Genomic DNA, 19,003 nt, shown 5'->3' with positions numbered 1-19,003 from the left:
TATCGGTATCGGATCGGAAGTGCAAAACAATATCGGGATCGGATCGGAAGTGCAAAAACCTGAATCGGGACATCCCTACCATAAACTGACAATATTTACAGTAATAGTATGATTTGACAACTTCTCCAACATACCAGAATGTTGAAACCAGAAAAATGTTTAGTTGGCACATAGCCTACTGTGTGTATGTGTATTGACTGGACTACATTTCTATGGGTCTGCATTATATATACTGTATATATATTTTTTTTAAAGTCATTATTTTTTTTTTTTTCAAACTGCATTTTTCCATCCAGAGTGAGGGGGCACACTTTAAATATATTAAAGTGAAATAGGCATCTTTGAGTGAACTTCGAGTAAAATTCAAGTTTCTTGAGGCTGGGCTGAGTCTTTTTTAGAAATCAAAATATGGTCACCCTAGTTTACGTCAAGGTTTCAGTTTTTTTTTTTTCCCCCGAAACATTTTTTAATACATGCACCCCCCACACAGACACAACCAGATTAAAGCTGTATTGCTCTGATGCCAATGAAACATTTAAGGTTTTATGATGGCAGAATAAAGCAAACACATACAGAAAAATAGCTGTGGCCATTAAACTGTCATATTATATATAGGCTTCACTGTTGGATTATATGCTTTACCATCATGAAAGCTTTCAGAGAAATCACACAGAGATGTCAAATAACGCAACATGATGATTGCTACATAAAGTTCATGCCCAGTCCCCTCATTCATTTCAGCCGTTTCGACAAGGTTAGAGCCACCGTCCGACTCTTTCACGTTCATTTGTAGCAGTTGTTAGCCGCTAGCGTTAGCCTGTGGCTTGGCTACCAGAAGAAAGCACTGAAAGCATCCTCTCCTGATATCGTGAGAACCAGTGAGGACAGCGGGTGAAAGCCCGTCTGGAACCCGCCAAGAGTTTACTTAATGTCGGGTGAAAGTTTGGCGAAACTAACTTAAGCCCGACTCCATCCCATTTACTTGTAGCGCTAGCAGCAAGCGTTAGCCTACCAGGCTTCTGTTTGATTGGCTTCCTGAAAACCATGTGATTTCATACGTAAGCACACTGTCTGCTTTCTTAAAGGGGAATGAACATAGCTGAACAACACAGCGTCAAAGCGGGATAAAAAGACTATATTTTCTTGTTTTATTAAATTACCGAATTTACCGACATGGTCAAAATTACGTCGGTCATTGTGAAGAATTTCGGTGATGGCAAATTTCCGGTTTACCGCCCTGTTCTAGTAGCAATTGATCTTTTTCTTAACACCCTGAGTTATATCCCATCGCAGAGAAGATATATGAATTGGTAGCACTACGCACAGTCGTGGTTTCACTTGTCATGGTTCCACTTCCCATCATGCATTGGACATGGCCTTCAGTATCATTTACTGAAAGCTCAACAAATACACTAGATGGCAATATTTAGTCACAATATACAAAGTCACAAGTCTTTCTATCCGTGGATCCCTCTCACAGAAAGAATGTTAATAATGTAAATGCCATCTTGAGGATTTATTGTCATAATAAACAAATACAATACTTATGTACTGTAAGTTGAATGTATATATTCGTCCGAGTTTTATTCATTTTTTTCTTAATGCATTGCCAAAATGTATATGATCGGGAAAAATTATCGGGAATGATTGGAATTGAATCGGGAGCAAAGAAAAGCAATCGGATCGGGAAATATCGGGATCGGCAGATACTCAAACTAAAACGATCGGGATCGGATCGGGAGCAAAAAAACATGATCGGAACAACCCTACTGAGTACACCTTCAGAACCGAATGTACGCATAGGCTACCAGCAATGATCTGCCCACATGGATGGTTTTGGTTTGGTTTATTTATATCATCAGTTCAGAAAACAGTTCAATTTCCAAAGCAGCTCACGCTACGGCGTGCTATTGTAAAAACCATGTGTCCACCAGGTGCACTAACTCGCACATCCGCTCCAGGCGCACCTTTGTAGTAAAATACCTAATGGCATTGGTTGTGCCCCCTGGTGGCAAAAACAATAACACAGTTTCAAAATAAACAAATCGATATAGTGAATTCATGCAGTGAATATAGCTTCTACACTGCATATGAAGGTGAATGGCTTCTCCTTGCTGGCGTTAAACTGGTCTTTTGGACGTCTGCAGAAGGTTGATCCATTGTTTACATTCTTTCCTCTGAGTTTTTGGCTTCGGGAAACATATGAAGACGACATCCTTCATATATCGCAATGCCTAGAGTCGTTTCCACAAGTTCCGTAGGAGAAGTGTTTACTCGGCATGTTTTTTTTTTTTTTTTGAAAGATTACTGGCAGAAAACAAGCAGTACTAACACAGGTAGTATGCGAGGGTGCTTCTATGTTGACCTACTTCCTGTTTACGGTGGTGGCATTACGCAGCCTTGCGGTCTAAAAATAGCATTCATGCGGTACGCTCCCGCTGCATGAATTCCAATTTGGGAGACATGACAGTTCAGACCGCCACCACATTCTGGAAAAATGTGGCCCAGATCAGATTTAAAAACCACATACGAAAGTGACCCAGATCGGATTTGAAATGGTCTTCTTCTATGAGACTTGTCCCGTTCAGACCATCAAGTTAATGGGTAACTCGAGTCGGAACAACACGAAAAAATCGGATTCATGCATTAGGACCTGCTGTCTGAACGTAGCCTAAGAGTAGCGTTACTTCTAAATTATATTACTCATGTAAAAGTACCGTATTTTCTGGACAATAAGTCATACTATTTTTCATAGATTGGCTGGGGCTGCGACTTATACTCAGGTGCAAGTTATATAATGATACTTGTACTCGAGGCGTGCCCCCTACTTGGGAGTTGATGCAGTTGTACAAAAGTGATACTCAAGATAAAGACATGAATGGCCTTGATCGTGAGATTGACAGTTTGTTTTGTTTATCGTTATCTGACTAACTGTTAATATGTTTGTTCTCTGTTTTATTTCAGCTATAACGTATAATGTTTGTGTTTGGTTTCTGATCAACTACCCAAAAGTTGACTTATTAAATTATTTTTTAAATATATATATATATATATAATTAAATGTTTTTTCCTCTTTTTGTGCATTTTTTTGGCTGGTGCAACTTAAAGTCTGAAAAATAGTCATCTAAAAAAATACTCAAAAAAAAAAAAAAAAAAAGTATCTTTAGTCAACAACAACAACAAAAAAATTTACATACTTATACTTTTACACATTCTTTTATTCGTATCGTAATGCAAGCACTTCTCTGCAAAGTGTTGATTCCGAGTCCCTGGTGACTAGTTGTTTTTTTTTTCATGGTATTTAGGGCAACACTTGGTAACTTTTCAGTTTTGGTCGATTTTAGCGACGCCGGTGGACAAAAGCCGTAGTGTTTTGCCTTATAGGCTGTATTGGGTGAGCCAAAATTGTGTTGGTTCGTTCCACTGAAATGGATCTACATGACCTCTGCATTGTAATTTGCATACGTTGCTAATTACTACCAAAAAAAAGTTCTACTCACGGTTTCCAGTCATTTTTTAGTAATTAGCGTTTTCGTGTCGGTCTTTTTTTCCCCGTGGCGCAGTGATATTGATACGGCGGAGTCGTATCGTCAGTGTGTGAAGCCATTTTAGGTCACGTGCACCAATAGGAGACGAGGATTGTTGCTATGCGCTTCTAAAACAAACAATATGGCGGCGACCGTGTCAAGCTACGACACGAGCGAAGATGAACAAAAGATAAGAAAACCGCATTCGGAATTTAGTCAAAAGGCATCGAAACGATGCTATATGCATCTCTCAACTGTCCAAGGGCGAAAAAGGGCAGGAATCTGGAAAAAACGTGCAGAGCCCGCGTGGTTGCGTCAGACAATGGCTTTCTCCCCAGGCTCCGTCGAAGGATCTTGCTGAAAATGCGTCGACTGGGATTTTTAACGACATTCACTACAGGTAAGCCACACGCACGCCTTTACTACAAGGTTAATTGTTATTAACTTATGCTAAAAAAATTCTTATTTAAACTAGTGTTGTAACGATACCATTTTTAGCCCAGATATCAATACCACTTTGTTATAAAATGTATACAGGGTACAGTGTGTCGAAAGTGAATCCATTAGAACTTTTATTGCATACCAGTTATGGGTGACAATGGTTAAATAAACCTTTTGGCTCAAGAACATCAAGCTGTAGTCAATAAAAGCCCTGATACTGACGTGGCAGTGATTGCTGTAAGTCTGCAGATAGATTTACAGTGTAAATTGCATTTTTTCACAGGAGGAGGCAACAGAACGAGGACTGACGTCTCTAAGGTCTCTGCAGCTCCTGGCACTAGTGTGTGTTCAGCACTCATTGGCATCCATACATTCACAGGTTGTGACTCTGCTTGTGCCTTTCATGGCAAAGGCAAAAAAACATTTTCTTTTGCACGTCATAAAAAAGAATACCTGACTGGGTTTGCAAAGCTGGGCAGCAGTTTTAAACTTGACCTACAAACATTTAGCACGTTGTGTAAATATGTGTGCCACCTGTTTGGCCAGTCATGTGCCAAAAATGATGCCAAATGCAGATCTTTCTGTATGGCCTCGTCAGTCTTGCCAGAACATTCTATTCACCCCAAACCTGATGCTCTGTACCAACATTGCAGGACAACAAACTATCAAGCAGCAATTATGAAACGTTGTCTGACAGTTAAATGTGTGCCCCTTCACCCATTGGGAATGGGTGGGACATTGAGGATGGGCAGTTGGCAGTGACATGGATGACTAAAAATCCTGCCCCTGATACTGTTTTGCAAGTAGTCAACTGTAGTTGAAAGGCAACCAATTGTGACACGGGAAGATGCTCCTGTATGTCTGCAAAACTTTCTTGTACTGATTTATATCGGTGCCAAGCATGTGAGAATGTTTCCAAAGAAACAGAAGACACTTGGATGGGATGATGACTTTGATGAAAGCGATTTTGAAGAGTAATGTTGTCATGTACAGTTTTACTATTCTTTTATTTCTATTTTTTTTTAATTCGTTTTTCAATATTTGTATGTGTAATAATGTGTATTTTTATAGTATGAGACACTTCCATGTTTAAATAAATGTCTACCAACAGTACCATACTTGAATGATTCCAACCTTTTGTGTATATACAGTGTGATTAAAAAAGGCTGTGCCAAAATCAAAATGCCATGTCAAAAACCAAAAACATAAAAAAAAAACTACATTGGACAGATGTAGGAAGTAAGTAGTAAGTTTAATTTCATGTTTTCATAGTACTCAAATATGGCCATCACCAGCAGCATGGACAACATCAAGTTGACATGAGAATTCTTCCCTCCCGCGTTGATTGTGTCTGTTATTCAATCTTTCATGTCATCAATATTTGCTGGAAGTGGTGGAACATACACTTAGTGTATAACATATGTTATGGGCCATAAAGATGGATAACGAACTTTGTCTTTAACATTCCAACACGTCCAGCAAGTACTGATGATGCGAAATATCGAACAACAGTTGCAATCAAGACAATAACTGCGACATGCACACGTTTGAGAGGAATTCTCATCGTGGCTTGATTTTGTCCGTGCTGCTGGGTGTGCTCACATTTGAGCACTTGTGAAACATGAAATAAAACTTGGAAGTTATCTTCAACACGTGTCCATCACTTCTTTTGTGATGTCTTTCATTTTTTAAGTATCACCTTATGATTTTGGCACATTATTTTTTTGATCACCCTGCAATTTTTTTTGTCTTATTCCATTTTTGCCATGATTCACATTTAGGAGGGTGTGGTAGCAATTGGGTTGATTTTCAGCTATTTATGATCATGGCGTGCATTTTTTATTTTATATATTTCATTGCATAGTAGGTTGTGATGTTTTTAATATGACACATAAGCCTTTAGCTTAATTCAATATATATTTCATTGTGCTGGGTGCAAATCATTAATGTTGAAGTGTTTCCTTCAAGAAATTAGCTACATTTCTCATTCTGAATTCACCTATGTGTATACTAAGGCACCAATACTTGTTTCAAATGTTTGGTAGATGTGTTTATGACATTTGATAAAGATTTTGTGTTGCCAGAATTAATATAACACTTAAGACAAGCAAAAACAGAAACACTAGATCTGTATTTTTGTGTATTCACATCAAGATACATTTCTGGCTGGTGACTAAGTTAGGAAGGTATTGGCTTTGAAAAAATGCATTGAACGCATAGATCCAGCGTAGCGGAATGAAATCCATTTTCTAAGCACTTTTTCCATGGTCCCAATAAAGCCATATTTCCACAAGCTTGTCCATTCGCAGCACATCCTGGTCAACTCTAATCTTTTAATGGACGACGGACTCATAGAAGTAGTTGTAGCTGTCAGTGAAGAGTGTTTCAGTTCTGAAAAACACGCACACACATATAAACCATGTGAGAACTGTTTCATCCATATCATATTTACATAATCTTCCAATCCAAATTATATAGGCTTGTCTATTCTGCCATTTTTTCCTGAATAAAATTATCAAATAGGTTTTTGGAACTACAGTTAAACAAACTAAATACTAAGTTATTTGTCAATCTAAACTTTTTGCTTAAAGTTAACAATCTAACATCATAATAATGACCGCTACAGCCCAGAACTCACATTGCAAGTCTTAACTTCATATGTGATCTGACCAGAAGCCCCCCAACTCCCATAGTTATTCACAACAAAAGGCGTGTGTGTGGCTTACCTGTAGTGAATGGCGTTAAAAATCCCCGTTGACGCATTTTCAGCAAGATCCTTCGACTGAACCTGGAGAGAAAGCCATTGTCTGACGCAACCACGCAGGCTTAGCAAGTTGACCGCCGTTTCGGCCAAATTCCTGCCGTTTTTCGCCCTTGGACAGATGAGAGATGCATATAGCATCGTTTCGATGCCTTTTGACTAAATTTCAAATGCGGTTTTCTTATCTTTTGTTCATTTTCGCTCGTGTCGTAGCTTGACACGGTCGCCGCCATATTGTTTGTTTGAGAAGCGCATAGCAACAGTCCTCGTCTCCTATTGGTGCACGTGACCTAAAATGGCTTCACACACTGACGATACGACTCCGCTGTATCAATATCAGTGCGCCACGGGGAAAAAAAAGACCGACACGAAAACGCTAATTACTAAAAAATGACTGGAAACCGTGAGTAGAACTTTTTTTTTGGTAGTAATTAGCAACGTATGTAAATTACAATGCAGAGGTCATGTAGATCCATTTCAGTGGAACGAAATCTATTTTCTAAGCACTTTTTCCATGGTGCCAATACAGCCTATTAAGGAAGACTGCGTTTCCCATGAGTACCAGCGCAGTGTTTCTCATGAGGACCAGTGCACACCCGCACAGTGTCGCATAATCATCAGTCAAACAAAAATTTATCTCCAGGTCGCCTGCAGATGGATTTAACAACATTTCTGTTTCCAGCAGTTGTGTGAAGGATCTATAGTAATAAGATAATGAATAGAGATGTCCCGATAGATCGGCATCCCGATCGATCGGGTCCGAACACGTCATTTTCAAAGTATCGGAATCGGCAAAAAAATATCGGCCATGCCTTTTTTTGATATATATATTTTTTAATTAAATAGTTTTCTAATTGTATTTAACGTTACAGACATAATATGTTACACTTATCCAGAGTCTTTAGTTTAGGCTTAAGGTAGGGTTATCAAATTTATCCCTACAACGGCGGTAATTTTTAAAAAAATGCATTACGTTAAAATAGTTAACGCAATTAAAGCATGTGCTGTATGACCCTCTCGCGCATTGACGCGCTTCATCTGTTATGGCGCTGTTTAGCCAATACAGCGGGTTAAAAGGCAGCATACAATGAGTAGAGTGAATTTTGGCAGCCTTTGGAGCCCTAATTTAATTGGCTATAACCTTACAAGCCTTCTCCCTATGATTGGTAATATCATGGTGAGCAATGTGGGGAAGCAAGGTAGCAGATAATCTATATTTTAACACCATGAATTTTATCCCATCGCAGAGAAGATATATGAATTGGTAGCACTACGCACAGTCGTGGTTTCACTTGTCATGGTTCCACTTCCCATCATGCATTGGGCATGGCCTTCTGTATCATTTACTGAAAGCTCAACAAATACACTAGATGGCAATATTTAGTCACAATAAACAAAGTCACAAGTCTTTCTATCCGCGGATCCCTCTCACAGAAAGAATGTTAATAATGTAAATGCCATCTTGAGGATTTCTTGTCATAATAAACAAATACAATACTTATGTACTGTATGTTGAATGTATATATTCGTCCGAGTTTTATTCATTCATTCATTCATTTTCCATGCCGCTTTTCCTCACGAGGGTCGCGGAGGTCCTGGAGCCTATCCCAGCTAACTACGGGCAGTAGGCAGGGGACACCCTGAACTGGTTGCCAGCCAATTTTTTTCTTAATGCATTGCCAAAATGTATATGATCGGGAAAAATTATCGGGAATGATTGGAATTGAATCAGGAGCAAAAAAAAAGCAATCGGATCGGGAAATATCCGGATCGGCAGATACTCAAACTAAAACGATCGGGATCGGATCGGGAGCAAAAAAACATGATCGGAACAACCCTAATAATGAATCCAACCGTCACGTCAGGGCAGCGGGTGAAGTTCGCCGCGTTGAATCACATTAAGCAGCAGGGCACCGTACTCCGGTGAAATGCCGATGTCACACCCCCGTATCAGTGTCCTACATTCGGCTTGGACTCCAGGAGACTCCCATGGCTGGCTGGAGCCCTGGTGGCCATTATTCTTGTTTAATACTTTTATGCCATTGGCGTAATCAGCTGCCACTCAAACACACCGGAACTAGCGTTGAAGTTGAATCTTTGTGTCAAAATGATTCAATCGAAAAAAAGTGCCTTCAAAACTTTTCCCACTTCCAAAAAAAAAAAAAAAAAAAAAAAGTGTGTTCAAAACTTTTTCCACTTTGAAAAAAAAAAAAGACTTTAAAACTTTTTGCTTTTCAAAAAAAGTGAAACTTCGATAAAAAATATATATATTTCAAATAAAAAATATATATTGGCAAAAAAATATATTTTTGCAAATGATTTTTTTCTCTGATTAAAAATAGTTTTTTGATTAAAGCAACTTTTATTGCGATTGAATGATTTTGAGACAAATGTCCTACCCCTAATATGGCTCAAACCCAAAAAGGATTGCTTCAATCAAAGAAAACAGTTAGAATGAAAAATAAAGTGTTCAAATGCGAATTTCTGAGTCTTTTTTTTTTTTTCACATTCAAACCTTTATTTCTACGGTTGAATTTTTAAAAATTTTTGATTGAAGTGATTTTTCTTTTGAAAATATATATTTTTTTGTTTGAAGCAACTTAATTTTTGATTGAATAATAAAGACACAAATATCCTAGCCAAAATGTGGTCCAAATGCAAAATTACATGACCTCAATCAAAAATGGTGTTTCAATTAAAAAAAAACTTGACTTAAATTTAAAAAAAAAAAAAATTCAATCAAAGAAAAATAGTTTTCAAATATATTTTTTTGAGTTTCAAATTTATTTTTGCATTCAAACACATTTTTTTTAAATTGAAGTGACGTTTTCTTCGATTGAAAATATATATTTTGATTGAAGCAACTTTTTATTTGATTGAAGCAACTTTTTTTTTGATTGAATAATAAAGACACAAATCTACCTCCATACAATGTTTTTAGACAGCAGTGGCCTCCGTGGAGTCCTCCCATGAACACCGTTCTTGGCCATAGTTTAACATATAGTTGATGTGTGCACAGAGATATTGGACTGTGTCAGTGATTACTGTAAGTCTTTAGCAGACACTCTGGGGCTCTTTTTTACCTCTCTCAGTATTCTGCGCTGAACTCTTGGCGTCATCTTTGCTGGATGGCCACTCCTTTGGAGAGAAGCAACAATGCCAAACTTTCTCCAGTTGTAGACAACTTCTCTGACTGTCGATTGATGAACATCCACACAGGCAGGCCCAACTGGGACAGAGTCTCATCGAGGAAGTGTCTCAGAAGGCCACGCAGAAGCTCAGTGAGCACTTGGTCCGCTTCCTGCTTTACACTGAGGTACGGTAATCTTTGTACTTTTAATAAAACCGATCTGACATCTTGTTTTTCTGATCTTCAGATCAGTTACAGCTTGCAGCGCCTCTCCGCCCTCAGCATTCAGAATTTATACGTCGGACCCCAGGCTACATCGGAACTTTTGCTCGGCGCCGGTGCCACGCCGCTCTTTCCGGATATGGAGGCCAAGCCGGATCCGGTCAAGGGAGGCCTGCGCATCAGCAACTTCTTCACGTATAATTGCCTGACTGTAAGTACACTATTTCCCCCCAGTGCTGTATGTGCCTGGTGGGCCACCAGGCATACCCATTGATTTGATCATAAACAGTGTTATTTTCAAGTGAAGCAGAGCTATCATAATTTTCTGATTCCTCCGTCACCTTCAGGTCCATTATCGCCACACAAGTACAGTGGTATGAAAAAGTATCTGAACCTTTTGGAATTTCTCACATTTCTGCATAAAATCCCTATCAAATGTAATCTGATCTTTGTCAAACTCACACAGATGAAAAAAACAGTGTCTGCTTTAACTAAAACCACCCAAACATTTATAGGTTTTCATATTTTAATGAGAATAGTATGCAATCAATGACAGAAGGGGGAAAATTAAACAAGTGAATCATCGCATTTAATATTTTGTGCCCCTCCCCTTGTCAGCAACCAGACGCTTCCTGTAGCTGCAGATCAGTCATCGATCAGGACTAATCTTGGCCCATTCTTCTCTACAAAACGGCTGTAGTTCAGTCAAATTCCTGGGATGCCTGGCATGAATCGCTGTCTTTAGGTCATGCCAGAGCATATTTATAGGGTTCAAGTCTGGACTTTGACTTGGCCACTCCAGAACTTGTATTTTTTTTCTTCTGAAACCATTCAGAAGTTCATTTACTTCTGTTTTTTGGATCATTGTCTTGTTGCAGCATCCATCCTCATTTTAGCTTCAACTGTCTCACAGAAAGCCTCAGGTTTTCCCGCAAAACCTCCTGATAAACTTTTGAATTCATTCTTCCATTAATGATTGTAAGTTGTCCAGGCCCTGAGGCAGCAAAACAGCCCCAAATCATGATGCTCCCTCCACCATGCTTCACGGTGGGGATGAGGTTTCGATTTTGGTAAGCTGTTCAATTTCTCCTCCACAAATGACGTTGTGTGTTACTCCCAAACAATTCAATTTGGTTTTCTCAGTCCACAAAATATTTTGCCAAAACTTCTGTGCAGTGTCCAAATGCCTCTCTGCGAACATTAAACAAGCAACAATGTTTTTTTAGACAGCAGTGGCTTCCTCCATGGAATCCTCCCATGAACACCATTCTTGGCCGTAGTTTTACATATAGTTAATGTGTGCACAGAGATGTTGGACTGTGCCAGTGATTTCTGTAAGTCTTTAGCAGACACTCTAGGGTTCTTCTTTACCTCTCTGAGTATGCTGCGCTGAACTCTTGGCGTCATCTTTGCTGGATGGCCACTCCTTTGGAGAGAAGCAACAGTGCCAAACATTTGTAGACAACTTCTCTGACTGTCAATTGATGAACATCCAGACTTTTAGAGATGGTTTTGTATCCTTTGTATCCCAGCTTTATACAACTCAACAATCCTTGACCAAAGGTCTTCAGACAGCTCTTTTGACTGAGCCATGATGCACATCAGACAATGCTTATCATCAAGACATTTCTTACCAGGTGTGTGTTTTATAGTGGGCAGGGCAGCTTTAAAGAAAATAATCAGTGATTGGGCACACACCTGACTTAAAATGTTTGGTAAAAATTGGTTTCAATTGCTCTTTAGGGCTCCTTAGGCAGAGGGTTCACTTATTCTGTCATTGTATGCTTTCCTCATTAAAAAAATTTGGGGACCAATAAATGTTTGGGTGGTTTTTGGTTACAGCAGACACTGTTTTTTTCATCTGTGTGATTTTGAAAAAGATCAGATCACATTTGATGGTGTTTTTATGGAGATATGTGATATTCCAAAAGCTTCAGATACCTTTTCATCCCACTGTACAGCATTAGGTGCTGTCTATTCCTTTAAGTTGACTTTTTCTTTTTAACAAACCCAAGATGTTTAGCAGGCTTACCAGTGTCTCGCGCATCATCCCGCACGTGTAACACCTCAGGGTCGCTAGCAAACACGCTGGTGGGATGAATCACTATTCCCTGCTTACTCTTCGTATGGAACACCTGAAGTCAAAAGTCAAACAGCAACGCTCAAAGGAACTATCAAAACAATATGACGGTAGGTCCCGACCTGCTCCGTGTCCTTGCGTGTGCCGTTGTGCTCGTCCGGCAACGCTAGCTGGGGGTAGAGTCCCCGACAGAGAAGAAGTTTGAGAAGCGCCTGTTGGCGTGATGATAAATCTTGGCTAGCGTTGACCGCATCCTGTAGATCTGACACGTTATGGCGCAGCTTGAACTTCACTTCCTGTTGGAGGAACGACCAACAAATGACACATGTACTAAATAAAACTTTTTTTTCAATTTCCCTTTATTTCCCGTCCACTTTTTTGGGCGCCAAAATGGGGATTTTAAAACAAAAAAAGAAAGCCCCATTCATTTCCAATGGCAAAAATATTTTATATTTACAATTTAAAATGTATTTTGTCATTTGTTTTATCATTTATACGAGAAAATTTCAGTAAATCCAGGCGCACAGAAGTTGTATACAATTTTTGCCAAAAACGTGGTTGTACCAAAATTTGACAAAAACTTGCCCATTAATTTCCAATAGCCCCATCCATTTCCAAAGGGAAGAAATGACCCGCTATTAACAGGAAGTGACCTGAAAAAGCCACTAACTCTACAGGTAGTGAACAATGAGCAGGAAGTAACCCAGAAATTAACTAAAATCGATACAAAATAGCCCCCAAAAACCACAAATTTAAAAAAAACATTGAAAAACACAAAAACACACAAACAAAATGCCATAAACAGAAAAAACAACAAGCTGCAGAAATAATTGGCAAAACTGCAACATAAAAACAACACAAAAATAACCACGCCCCCATAAGAAATGGAAAAACCACAAAAACCTACAAAAACATAAACCCCCAACAAAACCAGAAAAAAAGAAACAAGAAAATCACTCAAAAAAATGACAATATACCGTATTGATCCTAATATAAGACAGTGTTTTTTGCATTGAAATATGCTAGATGGCGCCAGATATCATTGAAGCGATGTTCTGTCATGACAGATCTCAGCTACTCTCAAGTTTAACCAGTTTGCATTATTTCATTGCAATGTTTCTCCTTATTCAGATTTGTTTCAAGACTACAGTTACAGTTAGACTTCACTTTGATGGTTAATGCAGTTATTGCAATTTTTTCCCCCTTGTAATCACAATAGATTGGTTTATTTACATTTCAAAAACCAGAAGCCATTTATTTACGAATGTGATTGCACTTTAGTTTACATATTTAAATGTTCATATATTAAGATTTGAATGAGGCAAAATAACATGCTTTTTCTCTCAAGACATCTTGCGCCGTCAATGGCAGCCAATGAGTTAAACCATGCCACAAAATGAATAGGAATTTACTCAAGTAACATAAGCATCACCACGCAACTTTTACACAAATTGCAGTTTTTAGTTGAGTCTTTTACCTGGATGTCAACATTGCCGTCATCCTTGTGTTTCTTCTTTTTCTTCCTCCTCCCTCGTCCTGCATCCTCCGCGTCAGAACCGGAGGAGAAGTCGCCGTCCTGGCCTTCTTCCAGCCTGAGGACTTTGCGTTTGGTGCCCTCCTGTTGTTCGTGTTCTCGCTTCATCTGATGGAGCTTCCTCCTTTCGGTCAGACGTTCGCGCCGCTGCTGTCGGTCGCCGAGATTGTCGTCGTCGTTCTCTGCTTCCAGAAGGCCGTGGCTTTTCAGCAGCTCCTGCGCATGAGTAAGTTAAATGGTACGTTATTGCCACTGACGGCGGTGTACGTTCAATCCATTCAGACTGGCAGGGATGAATATAATACCGGAGGTGGATCAAGTACTCACGTTTTTTTTTTTTACTTAAGGAAAAGTAAAGATACAGGTGCAAAAATACTTAAGTACCTAAGAAAAAATGTACTCAAGTGCAAAAGTAGTTGCAGTAGTTGCAAGTAAACAGTGAAAGTATTTGCTCCCAACGCAAAAATGTGGGTAAACCTTAACCATGAGAGACAGAATGTGGAAAAAAAACCAAAATCATTTGATTTTGAAAGAATTTATTTCCAAATTTGAGTGGAAAATAAGCATTTGGTCACCTACAAACAAGCAAGATTTCTGGCTGTTAAAGAGGTCTAACTTCTTCTAACGAGGTCTAACGAGGCTGTACTCGTTACCTGTATTAATGGCACCTGTTTTAACTCATTATCGGTATAAAAAAACACCTGTCCACAACTCAATCAGTCACACTCCAAACTCCACTATGGCCAAGACCAAAGAGCTGTCGAAGGACACCAGAGACAAAATTGTAGACCTGCACCAGGCTGGGAAGACTGAATCTACAATAGGTAAAACGCTTGGTGTAAAGAAATCAACTTTGGGAGCAGTTATTAGAAAATGGAAGACATACAAGACCACTGATAAACCCTAACCCTCAATCTGGGGCTCCATGGAAGATCCCACCCCGTGGCGTCAAAATGATAACAAGAACGGTGAGCAAAAATCCCAGATCCACACGGGGGACCTAGTGAATGACCTACAGAAAGCTGGGACCACAGTAACAAAGGCTACCATCAGTAACACAATGCACCGCCAGGGACTCAAATTCTGCACTGCCAGACGTGTCCCCCTGCTGAAGCCAGTACATGTCCAGGCCCGTCTGCAGTTCGCTAGAGAGCATTTGGATGATCCAGAAGAGGACTGGGAGAATGTGTTATGGTCAGATGAAACCAAAATAGAACTTTTGGTAGAAACACAGGTTCTCGTGTTTGGAGGAGAAAGAATACTGAATTGCAACGAAGAACACCATACCCATTGTGAAGCATGGGGGTGGAAACATCATGCTTTGGGGCTGTTTTTCTGCAAAGGGACCAGGACGACTGATCTGTGTAAAGGAAAGAATGAATTGGGCCATGTATCGAGAAATTTTGAGTGAAAATCTCCTTCCATCAGCAAGGGCATTGAAGATGAAATGTGGCTGGGTCTTTCAGCATGACAATGATCCCAAACACACAGCCAGGGCAACAAAGGAGTGGCTTTGTAAGAAGCATTTCAAGGTGCTGGAGTGGCCTAGCCAGTCTCCAGATCTCAACCCCATAGAAAATCTGTGGAGGGAGTTGAAAGTCAGTGTTGCCCAACGACAGCCCCAAAACATCACTGCTCTAAAGGAGATCTGCATGGAGGAACGGGCCAAAATACCAGCAACAGTGTGTGAAAAGCTTGTGAAGAGTTACAGAAAACATTTGGCCTCCGTTATTGCCAGCAAAGGGTACATAACAAGGTATTGAGAGTAGGCCTGAACCATACTGGAAAAAACTATTGTGGCAATTTTTCGGGGGTTTGCGATTATTGTACAATATTGCAATATTGTATTGCGATATTAATTTTTTTTTTTTTTTAAAGAAATTTTCACTAGATGACTTGAATAGCTGTTTGGAAAGACTTTGGATGACTCACCATCACCACAGTGTACAGTGATCCCTCGTTTTTCGTGGTTAATGGGGACCAGAACCCACCGCGATAAGTGAAAAACCGCGAAGTAGCAACCCCCCCCCCCCCCCCCAATTTTTTTTGTGTTTTTTTGCTCAATGTATTTATTCTGATTTAGCATAGGAAACAGATACATATAAGACATGTTTTTTTCTCACTTTTTCCCCCAAAGTGATTTCAAAATGTATATAAATAAATGTTTTTTAAGCACTTCAAATGTCATAATTATGATCAGTTTTAAACATAACTGTCTAACCAAATCATTTTTGAACAAGAATAAAGTACTGTAGTAGAAAAATGCTTGGCTTTATTAAATGCTTCTGTTTATCTACCTTAGCTGTGATTCTTGGAGTGACATGTAGAAATTTTAAACTCCTCATGATCACTTCTGGCATTTATTTTATATGTCTCCAACTTCTCCACACACACGCACACACACCCCCACACCCCCACATGCACCCACCCACCCACCCACACACACACACACACACACACACACACACACACACGCATGTGCGCCAATATGGTATATGGGGACAAATTTCTCAAACAGGCATGGCGGTGGTTTACATGGACTACCCTTTCCTGAGGTCGTAGAGCTACGAAAGTAATACCAAAGTACTCCAAAAAATCTGAAAAAAATTTAGCTCGCTTCAGATCTCAGATACACCCTTTAGAACTCGATACATAGGGCCCTGACTAAATGGTGGTTTTTGAGGACAGGACCAATTTTGACAGAAACGTGGTTTGTGGGGTCTTTTTTTAAATTTATGGGGACTTTAAAGGTACAGCTCATTAACATAAAATTAACATAAATACACACCTGACAGAAATAGTTATTAGTGGGACATCCATATCAATAAGTTAAAATGCCTCAAAATCAACATGTTATGCATTTATTTTATTTTTGTCCTGTGGCAGTAACATTTTGGAAGGATTTAGAAAAGCATGTTGGTGAAATAACCAGGCATACTATTGATTTTAAATGAGAAGTAATAATTGCACATTTGAAACTGATGTTAATCTTTTTTCATTTGCACAAAATGGTTTCCAAAATCTACACTATTTCAAATATTTATTGTAGAATTTAATTCTTATACATATACTTTTCAGCATACAGGGTCCTTGCACCCTTTTATCAGTCAAATTTCATGATTATAAAAACATTTTTAAGATCCTAAAAATATCATTCAAGACCAAAACATGTCACAACAATTTCTCATGAAGAAAAGGATTTTTCTTTTCTCTTCTAATGTGCGATTCAGCGGCTTTGAACCCCATTGTTCCAAAGCCCATCGTTCCAAACAATCTTTTTGCAGATTTTGCACTAGGGATGGGAACCTCTGATCTAACGAAATGGCGATACAAAAATTATTGATACATGGGTCAGCAAATCATTCTACAATATTCTACAAGGGAATAGGAATGACTTTATCACTAGTAGACGTCCAATCCGTTTAAAGTGGGAGGGTGGCGGCAAATGAACCGTTCTTTCGTTGCCACCCTCCCACTTCAAATGGATTGGATGTCTGATGCTGTCAGTTGTAGCCAATACCAGGCAACGATTTCATTTTGGGAAATTTGCCGTCATTTCCTGTTGATTTTTGGTAAATTCCTATTCCTGTTGAGGTATTCACGGGTCACTTCTTATTGATTTTGGGGCATTGGCAGGTCACTTCTGGTTGATCTGGTTGAGACAGTCTCTCCAACGTGTCCTGGATCGGCCCCGTGGCCTCCTCCCAGTGGGACGTGCCCGGAACACCTCACCAAGGGTGGCACCCCGGAGGCATCGTAATCAGATGCCCGATCCACTTCATCTGGCTTCGCGCGATGCGGAGGAGCAGAGGCCTTACTCTGAGCCCAATTCCAGATGATCGAGCTTCTCATCTTATATCTGAGGGAGAGCCCGGACACCCAATAACTGTACGGAGGAAACTCATTTCGGCCGCTTATATGCGGAATCTTGCTCTTTCTGTCATGACACCCACAGCTCGTTATGATAGGTGAGGTTAGGAAGGCAGATCGACCGGTAAATAGAGAGCATCACCCTCGGCCCAGCTCCCTCTTCACCACGATGGACTGATGCATAGTCTGACAGGAATTGACCTGTAAATGCCCTAAAATGGACAGGAAATGACCTGCAGATTCTCACAAAAGACAGGCTGTGAATGCTCTGTTTTTAGTGCTATAGAGCTAACGTAGAAACAGTTCTAATGGAAGATTTTGGTAGCAACTTCGTGGTTCCTTTCCATTTCTTAATTTAAATAAAAAAATTAAAACTGTGACACCATTTTAAAACAACAAATAGATTCTGGATGGGAGTATATTAATAACCTTTTGGACTAGAAGGTATCACGTCGGCATTGACAGTGAGACCTGAAGGAGCCTGATTGGGAGAAACACCCCCCTCCCCCCGATCAGAACCCGAGCGGTGTTCTGTTATTGAACTTCTGTGCTCGTCACGGATTGCCCATAACGAACACCATGTTCAAACATGGCGGATTCCATATGTGCACTTGGCACCAGGACACCCTAGGCTGCAGTTCAATGATCGACTTTGTTGTCGTGTAATCGGATTTGCGCCCGCGTGTTTTGGAGACTCGTGTGAAGAGCAGAGCAGAGCTATGAACTGATCACCACCTGTTGGTGTGTTGGCTCTGATGGCGGGGGAAGATGATGGCAAGACCTGGCAGGCCCAAACTGATTGTGAGGGTCTGCTGGGTGCGTCTGGTAGAATCCCCTGTCAGAAATGGCTTCATCACCCACCTCTGGCAGAACTTCTCCCGTGTCCCGGGGGCGGTAACGGACATTGAGTCAAAGTGGCCCATGTTCCGCATCTCCATTGTAGAGGCGGCCTATCAGAGCTGTGGCCATAAAGAGGTTGTTGCCTGTCGTGGGAGCAATCACTGAACCCGCTGGTATCTCACGGTAAGGGATGCCGTCAAGCTGAAGAAGGACTACCGCGCCTTTTTGGCCTGTAGGACTCCAGGGGCTGCTGACAGGTACTGGCTGGCCAAGCGGAATGTAGTTTCGGCGGTCGCCAAAGCAAAACCTCGGACATTGGAGGAGTTTGGTGAGGCCATGTAAAATGACATCCGGATGGCTTCGAAGAAATTGAGGGATAGGAGCTGAGAGGAGCCAGTTGAGGTGGCTCAGGCATCTGGTTCAGATGCCTCCTGGACGCCTCACTAGAGAGGTTTTCCGGACATGTCCCACCGGCGGGAGGCCCTGAGGGTGACCCAGGACACGTTGGAGAGACTAACTGTGTCTTGGCTGGCCTTGGAACGCCTTGGGATCCTACCAGAGGAGCTGGTTGAAGTGGCTGGAGTGAGGGAAGTCTGGG

The 19,003-nt window shown here is 40.4% G+C and overlaps 1 protein-coding gene across 2 annotated transcripts in view; it reads right to left on the bottom strand.

Annotated features, from left to right (window-relative positions):
- The window catches only part of LOC130917637 (probable ATP-dependent RNA helicase DHX34), a 71,193-nt gene that overhangs the window by 37,293 nt on the left and 14,897 nt on the right, over positions 1–19,003 (bottom strand). For both annotated transcript variants that reach the window (XR_009063505.1, XM_057839237.1), the window contains exons 8-10: positions 13,639–13,911; positions 12,284–12,457; positions 12,114–12,216 (exon numbers count right to left, since the gene is read on the bottom strand). Coding sequence is in view for 1 of the 2 variants with exons in the window: in XM_057839237.1 (XP_057695220.1) it covers positions 12,114–12,216; positions 12,284–12,457; positions 13,639–13,911 (550 nt within the window). In the remaining variant the exon portion in view is untranslated. The remainder of the gene's footprint in view (positions 1–12,113; positions 12,217–12,283; positions 12,458–13,638; positions 13,912–19,003) is intronic.

Source organism: Corythoichthys intestinalis, chromosome 6 (assembly GCF_030265065.1).
Source record: "Corythoichthys intestinalis isolate RoL2023-P3 chromosome 6, ASM3026506v1, whole genome shotgun sequence".
Classification (NCBI taxonomy): Eukaryota; Metazoa; Chordata; class Actinopteri; order Syngnathiformes; family Syngnathidae; genus Corythoichthys; species Corythoichthys intestinalis.
This window is presented reverse-complemented; position numbering and strand designations above follow the sequence as displayed.